Raw genomic sequence first — 17,697 nt, forward strand, 5'->3', positions numbered from 1 at the left:
TGTGCTTCTCTGTCTCATTCGTTGTACTTTGTTTCCACACTTCCCTTGAATTGTTCTTAGCATCGCATTCGCTCTGACTATGTGATCTTAGCGATAGCCAAAAGAGAAACTCGGCAAATACAGGATATAAAAGCCACATGGAAGTTGAAAAACCATAGTAATTTGTCAAGCATGGTCAATCAGACATGTTCATTAGAATGACTCCACATTGTTCATTTGATATGCTTTTATCTATGATCCTTGAATGGGTTCCACGATCAACAATTATGTTATCCATATATCCATACAAATGATACAAGATTATACATAATTCGGAGTAAAATCATAACACGAACAGTGAGCTCACAGGTATGTCACATTATAATGTCTTTTGTTCACATTTCACAGCTAAAGCGACACTTAAAACTGACTGGGGGGACTACTAATTGCTAACCAAAACAAATGCCATTACTCAAGCAACATATTGTTCATAATTACATAATTTAGTCATTGGTACAATTATTGTGCCCATGATTGCATCTAGAACGTATCATCAGGGTGAACTCACTCTGTGCCACAGTTTTACCTTGCATAGCATACACTAGTCCACCATTCAGTGAGCATGCTTTCCATCGAGCTTGTCAACAATTTCAACTATAGAAGGTCTCTTCTTCTGATCGATATCCACACATTTTAGCCCAGTTTCAATGCATGTTTTTACTTGCTGGAGGCTGTCTGCATCTAGTGATGAGTACTTGGATGCTATGTGCTCATCTGTCCATGTTTGACGAACCTGCAGGATTAAAATTATGAGCCTAAGTGATATTATACAAACAAAACTAAAATAAGCATCTAAAAATATATTTCGGTCTTCAAATGCACTAGTAATATATATGTGGCCCTTGCCTGATCTACAAAGTCCCTTCCAGACATGTCTTTGTCATGCGAAGAGTTCTTCTGTCCAGTTGTGATCTCCATGATTAGTACGCCTAAGCTGTATATGTCAGACCGGGTTGAGATTTCTCCTCTGTACAGATATTCTGGAGCCATATACCCTCTGGAAAGCATGAACATCAATGTTGTTACAAAGATCATGGGAGACACAAACGCAAAGCAATAAGGAAACAAAACAATGATCTGACAGAATTGTTACTGGACTGACTTTGCTCCCACAACATTTATTGTGTTTATTCGGGTTTGTTCTTCACCAAAGAGTCTTGACAGGCCGAAATCCGCAATTTTTGGCACCATGTTATCATCCAACAATATGTTGGCAGGCTGAAGGTCCAGATGAACAATAGGCCTATCCGTTCCCTTATGTAGAAAATATAAACCCTGGCAGATGCCCTTGATTATTTTGAAGCATGTGGCCCAAGGAGGCCTAGAAGACATATCTGAAGAATGAGAACATGGGTCAGGTAACATACAGAAGAGCGAATGTCTTTCCTATATTAATGACAAAACAGGTCTGTTGGATAGTGCATCCTCATACCAAAAATCAACTTGTCGAGGTTTCCATTGGGCGCGTATTCGTAGCAGAGCATGCTCTCAACCACATCCACAAGAATGTATCTTCCATTGTGCTCTATCACTTTCTTCTGCGCTTCATGGCAGTAGCCATACAACCTCACTATATTATCATGCTGGATGGCCATAAGGTTCCCAACCTCATTCTTGAACTGTTTTTCAGCTGCCACTGGGGAATTATCTGAGAGCTTCTTCACAGCAATGGCTTGCCCATCTTGCAGGAATCCCTGTCAGTTTGACCTCTCATACTCTAAAACGTTGTGCTTTTATTGAACTTTGTTTTTTTTTTTTAAAAAAAAGGAGAGCGTTTGAGCCTAGCCATACCTTGTAAACAGTTCCAAATGCACCTTGACCCAGTTTTCGGCCAGCAGAGAACCCATCCGTAATTTCTTTCAGAAAATCCGCTGGTAGTTGCTTCGGTAAAGTACTCAGAAGACTAGGCTTGCCATCTCCGCTGGCGCCAGTGGCCATTTCTGACGATTCAAGTAGCTGTACCTGTACAGGAGAGCTCTTCAGGAATTATTACCATGAGGAGATTGCTCAACAAATTATCACAATACAAGTCAGGTTTTGCGCGAACTTGAAAGTTCTGAAATCAATAGAAAATAAGCACCGACCTGGAGAACACTGGAGGGATCCAAGCTGGGGAGAGACTGAAGAAGTGAAGAACCACAGGGGCTGTCGAGCTGAGAATCTTGAGATTGCTGGTGCTGGCGGGACGCGGGATGAAGCTTGAGCTGCTGGGCTTTGAAGACTATATATAAACCAACCCGACGGGATCTGGATCGAGGCGAGGAAAGTGAGCTGACTTGACTCTAGACGAAGACGCGGAAAAGAAAGATGGGTGCTTTTTCACCTCAGGTGAGCACGGTGTTGCTGCGAAGCTCCAAGCAGGGGATTCAGATCAGAAATTTTCAGGAGATGTCCGAACCGAACACAGGAGATGCGAGCAAAGTCAGTCAACGGGCGCGTTGTGTTGTGCAAGGGTCACTGTCAGCCTGTCTACGCCGTGTTCAGAAGAAAGGAGATGGCTTTGGGCCTGTCTAGGTACCAACCAAAATGCCAAATTTTTCAAGATTCTCTATCACATCAAATTTTTGGACGCATGCATGAAATATTAAATATAAATAAAAAATAAAACTAATTACACAGTTTAGACGAAATCCATGAGACGAATCTTTTAAGCCTAATTAGACTATGATTGGACACTAATTATCAAATAACAACGAAAACGCTACGGTGCTCATTTTGCTAAATATTTCGGATCTAAACTGGGCCTTTGCTTATTTCTCATGAATATTGTACAGCATTTTTTTTCGTTAACTACAATCTACAGTATAGGGTAATTTGCGCCTTGTCATAGCATCCTCAGCAGTCTCCCTTTCCTAACCCCAATAAAAAAATTGTTATTTTCGAGATCATGTAACTCCAGTAGTTCCCCAAACCCAACCCTAATGGGAATAATTTTCTCAGTCCCTTGAATCATAGCCTCCCACCCCTCAAATAAAGGGGAGACCTCTCCTCCTCTAATCCACTATTTTTCTCATTGGGGATTGAATTTTCTTGTTCTGTTGGAGAGAAGACCTTCAAAACCTCAAAACACGTTTTGTATCTCCCCCAATAACTAGTTTTTAGGGTCGGAGTTTTCTCCTACTCCTGAAGATGCTCTCATACAGGTCCGCGTACTTTTTTCCGCAAATCATGGCCTTTTTATTTTTCGAATTGTTGTGGACATGCTACATAAGAAATGGCTTACAATAAATCGATCATTGTTTGGGGACTAAATGGAGAGGGTAAGCACCTTGCCCAAGAGGGATCTATCCAAATTAGTCCTATGTACCATATATGATCATTGTATTCCTCCTACATTGTATCATGAGTTCAACGAGTTTAAGTTTTGATCTAGGGCACAAGATATCGCTTTTGCACTGAGTGCTCCTAGGGAGATCGATCTTTGCCGAAGACGGCGTCCTTGTTTAGGTGGTAGATCCTATTGATTTGCTTCCCTTCTCGACATTCTAGCATGGGTCGTGGTAGCAGATCGCCTACTTCCTCGTGTCGCTGACCTCCTCCGTCCAGATCTACGTTGTCGGGTTGCACATCGTCCTTGTGTCGCCGTGGTGGCAAGCATGCCTCGCCACGAACTATCCCATGCGCTTTCGTGGTGGTGTTGGGCCACGTTGCATCCGGACCATGTGCACCGATGCCCTCCTCAACCACCATCAACCCACACCGACCTTCATCGTGTCTGCTAGGATAGGCGTCCTACGGCGGATGGATCTAGTCTTGACCCACCTATGCTCTGTGCTAGGAGCTCCTTGCATACCCGTGCCTTCTCCGCCATTTGAGATGAGTAGGGAGCCCAACGCTGGGCTTCGCTTTCATCATTGTAGGACATCTGGCCGGGGCGCCCTCTACCGCCACCGATTTTGATTATTGCTGCTTATATCTTTTGGTTTGTCCAATCACTGATTGGGGTTGAACACCTACCGTCTATCGACCTCATGCGCGCTACTCCAACATCTACATTGACTACACCAACCTCTACTTTGACGGTACGGTTAGGTCAGTCACACTTGCTAAGGGGACTCCACGTGTCGTTTCCTAGTTGCCTATTCGCGTGTCTTCATCGCTGGGTCATCATCACTAGTATAGATAGGGACACCTCCGCTGGCTTCTTCTATCGTTGTCCCACCTCACGTGTACTTGGTTTGATCAGCTGATTGTGCATTAGCTTGTCGGCTTATTTTTCCAGTTTCACCGTCTGTGGCGCTCCCATTGTGACTATAAGGGGATGTTAGACTAAGTAGGAATAATTTCACATTGCCTACCAATGCGGGGTTTTCTACTCCTATGTATCCTATATAATAAGCCTATTGATTTTATTCCTCCTACAGTCAGGGCTGGTTCAATTGGTTGTTTTAGAGTCGGCATGACCACATAGAACCTTTGGAACCCGTAGATAGGAAGACATAATAAAAATTATTGTGGGGAAAGAGCCACCTTTGGTCCCCGCAAATACAAAGAGAGAATGGAAATTAGGGTCCACGTATCTAGAAAATACGTACGGTTGGGAAAGAGCTGCCTTTGGTTCCCGTAGATACATAGAGAGAATGGAAATTACAGTAGGAAAAGAGCTACCTTTGGTCGTTGTAGATACCAAGAGTGAAGGACCGAGAAAGATGACCAGAGGGGATGAATGGGAGCCAATCAAATTTTCTTCTGAAATGGCTGTTGTCCTAAACAACCCTCTAAAACACACAAGAGTGGTGCCCTCGAGCCAACTGGCGGCTGGATGTTCTTTGTGATATGACCGAAGAACACAGTGGTACATTCACCACAGCAGAAAACCAAGCACAACACCGAAACACTCCAAACCCCAAAAACAGAGCTCTCAACTTCAATCACAATGAAGCAAGAGTCTAACTCAATCCTTTAAGCCAACTGGTGACTTAAGGATAGAGAAAAGTTCCTGTCGACACAGAATTTCGTCCCGTACCGAGGACACACGCAACAAGCCAGAAGGGTCCGCTCGATGGAGCAGATCCGCCTAGCTTCAACGCAGGGGTGGTCGATCCTGCGTAATCCTCCCGAGGCGTGCCAGTCAATTTGACCCTGCAATTGACAAGGAGAGAAAGTTCATTAGTAATTAAGGGTGGAACTTGCCGATGTTGCCAGACAGTCCCGAATGTACGGCTGTGAGAGCCGATATGAAAGGAAATCGGCTAAATAGCCGATTCTAGTATATTCATGAGAATAAGTCAGTTAGAGCTCATGGGGTCGTGTGATTAGAATCGGTTATCATTCAGGATAAACATCATTTAAACGAATATTAATCAATGGCAATAAGATATCAATGATGATCGGTCCATACCGATCCAATGATTACGAGTAACCGAACTCCTTTTTATATAAAGAAACAATTCAACATCACTTAATCATTTAATAAAGATAAATCTAATGAACATGTTAGATCTCATCTATCACCATGACCAGTGGGGCATGAGGCAGAATCATGCAGGTCGTAGAAACAACAATAGACTCGACGACCCTAACTCATTATTAATATCAGTGGGGCATGAGGCAGAATCATGCATGCCGTAATACAATAACAAGATCATGGGGCCAATACATCTTTCAACTTATCTCTACTTCAACGATCTCGTGATGTGAACTGTTCGTGAAAGCATTCGATATCGGCTAAATAGCCGATTCAGGCATAGCGCACAGTTAAGGTCATGTCTTATCAGGAACGGGTCTATCAACCAACGATCCCCACTCCACGGTGCCAACAGTGGGGTGAGAGGCAGAATCCCACAGGCCATGATGATGGGCCATGAAACGGTTCTCGCTAACCGATAGATCTACTCAAGATCGAACATGCCTTAACCGCACGCTATGCACGATTAAGATTAACGCAAAACAGCCGATAAAAACATAACTCATTGCTTAAGATGTAGATTAGATCAGTTTTAGATTAGCAAACGATGAGTTAAACAAGATATAAGGCCGATCCAGATCAATCTCAATCGGGTAGAGTGATATTGTTGTAATTAGATAAGCAATGAAAGCAATAAGCAATATCGGTAACTTAATGAATCTACCAAAGACTGCCACTCTAAGATAGAGCCGATAACTTGACCTTGATCCAATTCAAGCAGTGGGGTGTGAGGCAGAATCACACATGCCATACTTGAATTAGGCAAGAGTCGATAACTTGCTTATACAAGAGCCGCAGTGGGGGTCGACCGGATCGATGCAGCCATATGAACAGAGGTATAAACCATGACGGTACTTACAACAAGCAGTGGAGGTCGACCAGATCGATGCAGCCGTACTTGCCGAAGAACTCGCCGAGATCTACTCTACTCCTACTCCTAAGGGGGTGGCCGGAGCTGAAAAAAGTAATTGACTTGTATTTGATTGATTGATTGATTCGTTACAATAGCCGAGGGTTTATATTTATATCCTGGGCTAATAAGAGTCCTAAACGAACACGACTAGATAACAAAAACAAATATAGATACATGGACTCTAATTTTCCTTATGTGGAGTCCTTGCTAATGAAGCTTCCTTGTTTGATACGTGTCCTTGTTTCGTCATGTCTCTATCAAATTTATTAAATAATATTTCTTGGCCAGCTCATAAATATCTCTTAATTATGAAACTTTCTTGCTCTTGACATCATCGGCCGATCTCTTCCTTTCCAGGATAAGCTTACCAAATTTTGGTGTAAACAGTTCCTAGGCCTATCCCCTTTGCGACCCCATCGGCCACCTCATTGCCATCTCAGGCGTGCCCCCTCCGCAAGCCCCTGCCGAGCCTCCTCCGCATGTCCCTGTCGCGCCCCTCCGTAGGCCCTCACCACGCTGTGTAGCACCGCGCCCCATTCCCCACCACGCTGCCTTCTTCGCGTCCCTAGACGGCTGCTCCTCTGTCGAGGTCCACACCAAGTCCCATCGTGCCCTCATCCACCAGCCACTGGTGCCATTGTAACATGTGCAACATCCAGATGAAACACTTGCAACATACGTCCGAAATAGCTGAAATATTTGTAACATACACTTGCAACATACGTCTCAAACACCTGAAACACTTGAAACATATACTTGAAACATGCGTGTATAGCCATAGCAACATATTATAACATCCAGATAAAACACTTACAACATACGTCTCAAACACATGAAATACTCGAAACATACTCTTGCAACATGCGTATATAGCCATTTCAACATCTGCAACATTCAGATCTACTTTTGCAACATCCAGATGAAATACTTGAAACATATGCATGAAACATCTGAAACACTTAAAACATATGCTTGCAACATGCGCTTTCAGTGCAACATGTACTTGTTGCTTGGACGAATGGAGGCTTGTCGGCATGCAGAGCTCGACGCCAGCGCGGAGCTTGATGCCGCGGAGTGGCGCGGAGGTCGCCGGTGCAGAGCTCATCATTGGCACGGAGGTGCGAAGCTTGTCGGCAACACGGAAGCAGCTGGGCAGGCACGACGGAGAACGGAAGCTGCGCGACAGTCGGTGAGCACGGTGGAGAGGGACGAAGGCGAACAGCGGCACTCGGGTGCAGTGGAGGATGGTGGCCGGAGGGTGGCCGAGGACGGTGGACACCCTGGCGGCGCGGTCACGGTGGAGCACGCGCGGCGGTGCGGAGACCCTGGCGACTGGAGAGTTGGTTCTGTTTGTAAACAACGGCGGAAGGATTTCTCAGTAAGAAAGGCTAGCATAGTGGAGCACACCTGTTGGGCCGTTTGGATCGGCGTCGTGGCCCACCAACAGAAGCGTCTGAACGATCGGACGCTCGCATCTAAGCATTAGCGTTATCTTATCCATATATGGTCCTACAAAATGATGCAACATAATTCATAATTTAGAGTAAAATCATAGCACATACATTGATCACCACAGGTAAGTCGCATTATAATGGATTTATCGGGTTTTTTTTCGAGAACGTGTTTCATTAAGAGATGGATTTATCGTTCATAGCTAAAGCGACACATAAAACTGACTGGAGGGAGTACCAGTTGCCAACCAAAACAAAAAATAACATTACTCAAGCAACAAATTCTTCGTAAGTACATATAAATGAAAGTGATACAGTGGTTGTGTCCACGATTGCATCTAGAGCATATCACCATGGGTGAACTAGCTCTGGACACCACAGTTTTCCCTTGCACACCATGCATTAGTTTACCATTCAGTGAGCATGCCATCTACTGAGCTTGTCAACAATTTTGACTATAGTTGGTCTCTTCTTCTGATCGATATCCACACATTTTAGCCCAGTTTCAATGCATGTTTTTACTTGCTGGAGGCTATCTGCATCTAGTGATGAGTAATTGGATGCTATGTGCTCATCTGTCCATGCTTGGCGAACCTACAGGATTAAAATTGTGAGGATGAGCGATAGTACACAAACTAAATTAGAATAAGCATAAAGATATATATTTAAGTCTTCAAATGCACTTGTAATATATGTAGCCTTGCCTGATCTATAAAGCTCCTTGCAGACATGTCTTTGTTATCCGAAGAGTTCTTCTGTCCAGTTGTGATCTCAATAATTAGTACGCCTAAGCTGTATATGTCAGATTGGGTTGAGATTTCTCCTCTGTAAAGATATTCTAGAGCCATATACCCTCTGGACAACATGAACATCAATGTTGTTACAAAGATCATGGGAGACACAAACGCAATTTAATTTGCAACAAGGAAATGACACAATGGTATGCCGGAATTGTTACTGGACTTACTTTGTTCCCACAACATTTATTGTGTTTATTCGAGTTTGCTCTTCATCAATGATTCTTGAGAGGCCAAAATCCGCAATTTTTGGCACCATGTTATCATCCAATAATATGTTGGCAGGCTGAAGGTTCAGATGAACAATAGGCATGTCCCTTCCATTATGTAGGTATAGTAAACCCTGGCAGATGCCCTTAATTATTTTGAAGCATGTTGCCCAATTAGGCCTAGAAGATTCATCTGAAGCATGAAAGCATGGGTCATGTAATATCCAAAAGAATGCATTTCTTCATAACTGATGACAGAACAATTGTGTTCAATACTTCATTCTCATACCAAAAATGCACTTGTCAAGGTTTCCGTTCGCAGCATATTCGTGTTGGGCTGTGTATGAGTTGCGAGTTATTGGATTAGGCCCAAGAGGCCCATATGTGTATGTGTATATGTACTCAGACTCAGGATACGGAGTGTGACTCCAGAAAATTCCACAAACATCTTCATGGAGCCGACTGTGGCGATGGCGGTGGCGACCTCTGGCGGTTGCCGGTGGTGAGGCCGTGAGAGCTGCGTGGAGGAGGAGCGGTTCGCTTTCTGGAGGCCATCTCGAGAGCTGCAAGAGGAGAGGTTCGCTTGCTGGAGGCATCTAGCTGCAGCGGAAAGGACGACGGAGGCACCCAGTTCGTCGGAGAAGATTTGTGGCTGGGTGTGCAGAGGAAGCAACTTAGGAGCCTGTGGTGGCGTGTCTAGAGGGGAGAATAGAGCTCCTGAAGCTGCATCAGAGGAGCCTGTGGTGGCAGGTAGAAGCAGGTCGGCATCGTGTGGTTGCTGACCTGCAGCGCAGTGGCGGCACAGAGGCTGGCAGGACCTCTGACTGGAACTGCAGACGGCAAGGAAAAAGTGAGGGAGCTACAGGGGTGCTGGTTATTTGGGTTGTTTGGACTACTAGTTGGTACACAGCAATATTTGTGGAAGTATCTACGGCAGGCTGTAGATTTCTGCACAAATGGGAGATAATCAGGGGATTGAGCGGATATTGGGCAAGCTAGTCGATTTGCTTACTGAGAAGAAGAATGAGGCTCCATCTTCGAGCAAAGTGAGTGTGCCATTATATACAGATGCAGTTCAGAAATTGGAACTCACGCCGAATGATATCAAACTGGAAGGCGTAAGGAATTATTTAGCTTGGTCCAGGAGGGCATTATTGTTGTTAAAGGCAAAGAAACTTGAGAGTTTCGTCAATGGAAAGGCAACTGAACCCAAGGATAAATCAAGTGATGAATGGAAAGCCTGGGATGCTACTAACTCTTTGATAGTTGCCTGGTTGTTGAGCTCGATGGTGCCATCTATTGCTGGATCAGTAGATACAATTACTACTGCATATGGTATTTGGGAATCACTATCGAAGACATTCTGGTGCAGGGAATGTGATGTTGTTTGTTGATACAGATGATCTATCATCTGAAATAGGGGGAGCTATCTCTGATGGAGTATGTTGCAGAGCTAAAGCGGTTATGGGCTCATTTGGACCACTATGATCCAATTGAGTTGCCACACCCTGATTGTGTGGCGTGGGTGAAGAAATGGGTCGAGAAAAAACGAGTTCTCCAATTCTTGAGAGGCCTCAATTCAGAATTTGAGGGAAGGCGTGCCTCTCTGTTTCATCAATCTAGCCTTCCTAGTCTAGAAGAAGCTATTGCTGCTATGGCACAAGAGGAAACTAGGCTAAAGGTAATGAAAGGAAATGTTCCAGCCCCATCCCGTCCAGCATATGTTGTAACAAGATCTCAAGAGACTAGAATATGCTATAATTGTGGTGATAAGGGTCATCTGAGTCAGGACTGCAGTCAACCACAAAAGACTTATCGTGGAAGAGGAAGAGGCAATGATAGGGGTGCACCTAGGGGAGGTGGAGGTTGTGGTGGAAGAAGAAGCCTTAGAGCCAATTTTGCTATGTCTGAGGAAGGTGCTTCAGACTTAGTCACAATTTCAGCTACAGAGTTAGAAGAGTTGAGAAAGCTGAAGGAAAATAAGAACAACTCAAAATCAGATGATCAGGGGATAGTGTCAACTTCAACAGATAATGTTGCCAATTTTATCCATTCTGATGCAGGTATGAAAAAACAAGCTTTATTGTCCATAAAAAATCTAATTCAAGTTGGATATTAGATTCCGGTGCATCCAGACATGTCATAGGCATGTCAAGTGAATTTACATCATATACGCCATATTCATACTCTCATAAAGACACAATCCAGACTGCTGATGGAACATCTCGACCAATTAGAGGTGTTGGTACAGTGCAATGCACTCCATCTATAACATTGTCATCAGTATTATATGTTCCATCATTTCCAGTTAATTTGATTTCAATAAGCTCGTTGGTTGATCAGATGGATTGTCTTCCTTGATCGTGAAAATTGTTTAATTCAGGAAAGGAAGACTGGAAAGCGTCTTGGGATTGGAGTTCGTCATAATGGGCTATGGTATCTTGACAGAAGGAAGATGGATAAAGCGATATGTCATGCTTTATCAGCCATTGCAAATGAAGATGAGGCTAAGGTAATGCTTTTGCATTATCGACTGGGACATATATCTTTTGATATTATGAGTAGGATATTTCCTGAACAAATGTGTAAGGTAGACAAACATAAATTACTATGTGATGCATGTGAGTTTGGGAAACACACAAGAACTTCATATGTGAGTAGGGGATTGCGAAGTGTGTCATCCTTTATATTAATTCACTCCGATGTGTGGACATCTCCGGTTGTTTCTCTGAGTGGAATGAAATATTTTGTGACCTTCATTGATTGTTACTCTCGTATGACATGGTTATATCTCATGAAACATAAAAGTGAGGTGCTTAACTGCTTTAAGGACTTCTGTGCATGCATAAGAAACCAATTCAATGCTCATGTTCATATTATTAGAACTGATAATGGGTCGGAGTATGTGAACAATGAATTTAGAAGTTATCTATCTACTGAGGGAATATTACATCAAACCTCTTGTCCCGATACACCCACACAAAATGGAGTGGCAGAAAGGAAGAATAGACATCTCTTGGAGGTGTCTCGTTCACTCATGTATACTATGAACGTGCCTAAGTTCTTTTGGAGTGAGGCAGTTATGACTGCTACTTATCTTATTAATCGCATGCCATCGAGAGTGCCTGGTATGAAAACTCCATGTGAAATGATTTTAGGAAAAAATGAGTTTATTGTTCCACCGAAGGTGTTTGGATGCACATGCTTTGTTAGGGATCATAGACCGTCTGTTGGGAAATTAGATCCTCAAGCTATTAAGTGCATTTTTATTGGCTATTCATCTGGGCAAAAGGGATACAAATGCTGGAGCCCATCAGAACGTCATACATTTGTGAGTATGGATGTCACTTTTAGGGAATCTATTCCTTTCTATGGGGAGAAAACAGATTTGAGTGGTCTTTTTCTTGATCTTGATTCTTCTGATACATGTGAGGTTGGTGATGAGGAGAATGGACCATTAGTGACTGTGGATGCTGAGGAATCGAGGAGGAATAAAGTGATTACTGGTCTAATCCCATATCCAGTGGTTGTAAGTGAACCAACAAATGTGGAGAGGGAGAGAACATCACACACTGAAAGAAATCTGCAGGTGTACATGAGGAGGAGGAGAAATCTTTCTGTACAACCTTCACCCATTAGTGATGAAGATGGTACCCAGGTGGAGCAACCACAATTGGTGCAGCAAGAACAACTTCCAATTGATGATAATGAGGTTGATAATCCATCAGCACCTTCGGGTGAAGATATCAGCTCTTCTATTGATCTCCCTATTGCTACAAGAAAAGGAATGAGAAGTACAACAGGAAAACCTCCAGAGAGATATGGCTTTGAAGATGGCATTGAGGACAAGAATGATATAGCTAATTATGCCTCATATAAATCTCTGTCTTCTACCTACAAAGCTTTTGTAGCATCATTGCAATCAGTGGCAATTCCAAGAGACTGGAAAGAGGCAAAGCGAGATCCGAAGTGGAAGGAGGCCATGCTAGAGGAGCTAGCAGCACTTGAGAAGAACAATACTTGGGATCTTGTACCTTTTCCGGTGGGCAAGAAGGTGGTTAGTTGCGAATGGGTATATACAGTAAAGCAAAATCCTAATGGTAAGATAGAGAGATACAAAGCAAGATTGGTAGCAAAAGGGTATAGTCAAACATATGGCATTGATTATGATGAGACATTTACCCCCGTTGCAAAGATGAGCACTGTTAGAACATTGATCTCCTGTGCTGCTAACTTTGAATGGCCATTATATCAGTTGGATGTTAAGAATGCATTCTTGCATGGAGATCTTCAGGAAGAAGTTTATATGGAAATTCCACCTGGGTTTGATACCGCTCAAACTAAGGGAAATGCATTGAGACTAAAGAAATCTTTGTATGGTCTAAAGCAGTCGCCAAGGGCATGGTTTGATCGCTTTAGGCGGGTGATGTGTAATATGGGATACAGGCAATGCAATGGGGATCACACTATATTTTATCATCACTCTAATAATTGGGTAACTATTCTTGCGGTGTATGTGGATGATATAATTATTACTGGAGATGACACTTTAGAAATAGCTCGGCTGAAAAAGAATCTAAGCAAAGAGTTTGAAGTCAAGGATCTTGGACAACTTCGATATTTTTTGGGAATCGAAATAGCAAGATCCCCTAGAGGGATTGTTCTTTCACAACGAAAGTATGTACTGGATTTGCTAAATGAGACAGGTATGCTTGGATGTCGCACAGCTTCTACACCCATCGAGCAGAACCACAAATTATGTGCTCAGTCTGGAGATCCGGTGGATAAAGAGAAATATCAAAGACTTGTAGGACGTTTGATTTATTTGTCATACAAGGCCTCATATAACATATGCCGTAAGTGTGGTGAGTCGATACATGCATGATCCTAGGAGTGGGCATATGGATGCAGTGTAAAGAATCTTGCGATATTTGAAGAGTAATTCTGGAAAAGGACTATGGCTCAAGAGAAATGATCACCTAAATATTGAAGGCTACTGTGATGCGGATTGGGCAAGCTGTCTAGATGATAGAAGGTCGACATCTGGCTATTGCGCGCTTGTTGGAGGAAATTTAGTATCATGGAGGAGCAAAAAACAACCAGTAGTGTCTTGGTCAACTGCGGAGGCAGAATATAGAGCCATGTCCGTGTGTTTAAGTAAGATGTTATGGTTAAAGAATTTATTATCTGATTTAAAACTAGGGAAAGTTTATCTGAAGCTCTGGTGTGATAACAAGACAGCGATCAACATTGCTAACAACCTAGTTCAGCATGATAGAACTAAGCATGTGGAGATTGATCGCTTCTTCATCAAGGAGTGGCTAGATGATGGAACACTTAAACTGAGTCATGTAGCTTCAAGTGAGCAAGTAGCTGATTGTTTAACGAAAGGTTTAGGAGTTAATGAATGTATGTTAGCATGTAACAAGATGGGGATGATTGATATCTATCACCTATCTTGAGGGGCAGTGTTGGGCTGTGTATGAGTTGTAAGTTATTGGATTAGGCCCAAGAGGCCCATATGTGTATGTGTATATGTACTCAGACTCAGGATATAGAGTGTGACTCCATAAAATTTCCCAAACATCTTCAATTCGTAGCAGAGGAAGCGCTCAGACACCTCCACACGAATGTGTGTTCCATTGTGCTCGATCACTTTCCTCTGCACTTCATAGCAGTAGCCATATAACCTCACTATATTCTCATGCTGGATGGCCCTAAGATTCCCAACCTCATTCCGAAACTGTTTGTCAGGTGTCACTGGGGAATTATCTGAGAGCTTCTTCACAGCAATGGCTTGCCCATCTTGCAGAAACCCCTGTCAATTTGACTTCTCAGATACTGTAATCGGCATGCTTTTATTGAACATTATCTTAAAAAACGTGGGGAGCGTTTGAGCCCTAACCATACCTTGTAAACAGTTCCAAATGCGCCTTCCCCCAGCTTTCGCTCAGCGGAGAATCCATCTGTAATTTCTTTCAGAAACTCCGCTGTTAGATCCGGTAAAATACTCAGAAGACTGGGCTTACCACCTCCGCTGGTGTCAGTGGCCATTTCTGACAATTCAAGTAGGTGTAGCTGTACCTATACTATACATGAGAGCTCTTCAGGAATTATTACAACTTCTACAAAATGAGGAAGTTGTTCAACAAATAATTGCAATGCAACGATGCAAGACAGAATTTGCACGAACTTGAAAGTTCTGAAATCAGGTGGTGTTTAAATCCAGGGGCTAAAGTTTAGGGGTGTCACATTGAATGTCACGTGAGGGTTTCAAATGGGAGTGTTCGGATAGTAATAATAAACAAATTACAGACGTCCTCAGGAATCCGCGAGATGAATTTATTAAGCCTAATTAATCCGTTATTAGCATATATTTACTGTAGCACCACGTTGTCGAATCGAGAACTAATTAGGACTTAAAAAATTCGTCTCGCAAAGTAGTCGCAATCTGTGCAATTAGTTAATTTTTGAGTCTATATTTAATACTCCATGCATGAGTCTAAACAACCGTTGTGATAGGACTTTAGGGAACTAAACCAGGCCTGATCGCACAAAGCAGCTTGTTAGAAGCACATGAGGGATCCAAGCAGGAGAGAGACTGAGGAAACGAAGAACCACAGGAGCTGAGAATATGAGACTGCTGGCGGGACGCGGGATGAAGCTTGAGCTGCTGGGCTTTGAAGATTATATATATATATATATATATATATATATATATATATATATATATATATATATATATACTCAACCGGATGGGATCTGGATCGACAACGACACGAGGAAAATGAGTTGATTTGACTCTAGATGAAGACTCGGAATAGAAAGCTGGGTGCTTTTTCTTTGCAGGTGAGCACGGTGTTGCTACGAAGTTGTCACTGTAGGAATTTTCAGGACGACCAAAGTCAGTCAACGCTCGTGTTGTGTTATGCAAGGGCCACACCAAACATCTCCATGCTCTAGCTCTAGCTGTCACTGTCACCGTGTCTGCGCCGAGTTCAGAAAGGGAGATTGCTTTGGTTATTTCACTTGAATATTGTATCATCCTTTTCGGTAACTACAGTCCAGGGGAATTTGCGCCTTTTTCATTTTCTGAACTAAGGTGGACTCATTACCTATTGTTTCGGTAAACAGTTATGTACATTGGCATGTCGCATTTCTTCTCATTTCTCAACCTTCCGATCCAAATTTGCCTCCGATCAATTGCTGGTACATCACAAATGCAATACTAGAGAATTTATACACAACCATAACTAGCTAGTACTGGTAATACCACAGAGCAGAAATAATGTTTGCAGGCTGTCCCGCTAAAATCTATTTGGCCTAGCCTCTGCCAGAGATGCTATCACTATAACATCTCCATGGCTCAGATATCTCCAAAGAGGTGAATCAGCATGAAGTTTGGACCATGTTGATTGAATTCACCTGGTCATCCTATTATATTTCCTTTTGAGCATGCTTCAATTTGATTTCAAGTGCATTCCATGGGTTAACATCAAAATCATTTCTACAGTTGTATGCTACTCCCTCCATTCGAAATTGTAATTCGTTCCGTCTTTTCTGGATACATAGCTTTTACTTATGCATCTAGACATAATATATATCTACGTGCATAGGAAAAAGCTAGATACCTAGAAAAGCACTTACAATTTGGAATGAACTACTATAGTACCATGTGTAATAGAATTCCTGCCATCAATCAGCGGCCCATCAAAAAACTGTAGGAACCCAGATCAATATGAAGGAAAGCAGTAATACAACTACTAATAGGATGGTATATATCATACCGAAAACCAGTCAAAACAAATGTACACACAAACAAGAGAACATGGATGCCATAGCAAGAAACACCACGAAATTACAATACAGAAGAGCTATAGAAAAGTACAACAGCAATTCACTGGTCCAACCTTCTCTCTATACATATACACACATTTGCACACCATCAGTAACTTTTAGAAGAAATACGAACTGGGACTAAGTATTAGGAATAAATAAACCACATGTACAAGAAAAATAGACTGATCATTATGCGGCCAAGAAGGAAGCTTTCAGGTTTCATAGTTTATTATTGGCACGATGCATGGTTGCATAATCAATCTTTCTAATCAGTCAGACTGGATAGAGCAGCAGTGAAGAAATAAGAGGAAGCCAATAGCACCAGTCCAATGTTATCAGGACGTCCGATTAATCGCGATTAGTCACGACTAATCGTCCTGGACGGTCTTAGCTACTCGACCAGGGCCTCCGACTCGGCCAGACCGTCCAAAAACCTGGTTGTCCGTTTAGTCGTCGTCCAGTCGCGATTAATCGTCCGTCCAGGCTGTGTGGTCGTCCAGCCAGAGAGTAGGCTGCATCTCAGAGTTGGGCCTAGCTAGCTGTCTTATGTTTTGGCCTAAGCCCATTAGGGTTTCTCTTTTTTCTTACCCCTCACACCCTCGGTAAAATATTCAGTGCAAACCACATCTTCGGTGGAATCGTGAAAACCCTTTGCAAAACCATACTTAGGAGTTTTCAAAAAAATTGAAACTATGCACACCAACAGTGCATCTGTAGATGAGCACTGTCACAAAATTTTAGATTCAAACTCGTTTTGCAAAAATTCATACGAAAATAACAAATTTCATTTGCATATCACATGAAAATTTTGTCCTCTAGTGCATTTGCAAATGAAATTTGTTATTTTCATATGATTTTTTGCAAAACGAGTTTGAATCTAAAATTTTGTGACAGTGCACATCTACAGATGTACTATTGGTGAGCATAATTTCAATTTTTTTGAAAACTCCTAAGTATGATTTTGCAAAGGGTTTTCACGATTGCACCGAAGATGTGGTTTGCACTGAATATTTTGCCCACTCCCTCAGCCTCTCACTCACTC

General features: G+C 42.7%; 2 protein-coding genes and 1 pseudogene across 3 annotated transcripts; 1 reads left to right on the forward strand and 2 right to left on the reverse strand.

Annotated features, from left to right (window-relative positions):
- Positions 1-259: 259 nt before the first annotated feature.
- On the reverse strand, positions 260-2,503 carry LOC136486754 (cysteine-rich receptor-like protein kinase 25). Of its 2 annotated transcripts, XM_066483737.1 has the most exons (7): positions 2,363-2,503; positions 2,124-2,286; positions 1,831-2,001; positions 1,472-1,733; positions 1,142-1,373; positions 886-1,036; positions 260-772 (listed from the first exon to the last, which is right to left on the reverse strand). In XM_066483737.1, exons 3-7 carry the CDS (start codon positions 1,975-1,977, stop codon positions 593-595), a joined length of 972 nt encoding a protein of 323 aa, XP_066339834.1. In that variant the 5' UTR covers positions 1,978-2,001; positions 2,124-2,286; positions 2,363-2,503; the 3' UTR covers positions 260-592. The 2 variants fall into 2 exon arrangements, with proteins under 2 accessions (XP_066339834.1, XP_066339833.1); XM_066483736.1 differs by having other exon boundaries at positions 2,124-2,429.
- A 5,721-nt stretch (positions 2,504-8,224) lies between these two features.
- Positions 8,225-14,896, reverse strand: LOC136486756 (cysteine-rich receptor-like protein kinase 29). Its single transcript, XM_066483738.1, has 6 exons — positions 14,727-14,896; positions 14,415-14,634; positions 9,106-9,147; positions 8,778-9,009; positions 8,515-8,665; positions 8,225-8,404 (listed from the first exon to the last, which is right to left on the reverse strand). The coding sequence occupies exons 1-6, from the start codon at positions 14,868-14,870 to the stop codon at positions 8,225-8,227; spliced, it is 969 nt and encodes a 322-aa protein (XP_066339835.1). The 5' UTR covers positions 14,871-14,896.
- LOC136486753 (uncharacterized) lies at positions 9,261-11,334 on the forward strand (annotated as a pseudogene).
- Positions 14,897-17,697: the final 2,801 nt, after the last annotated feature.

This window comes from Miscanthus floridulus, chromosome 10 (genome assembly GCF_019320115.1).
Source record: "Miscanthus floridulus cultivar M001 chromosome 10, ASM1932011v1, whole genome shotgun sequence".
NCBI lineage: Eukaryota > Viridiplantae > Streptophyta > Magnoliopsida > Poales > Poaceae > Miscanthus > Miscanthus floridulus.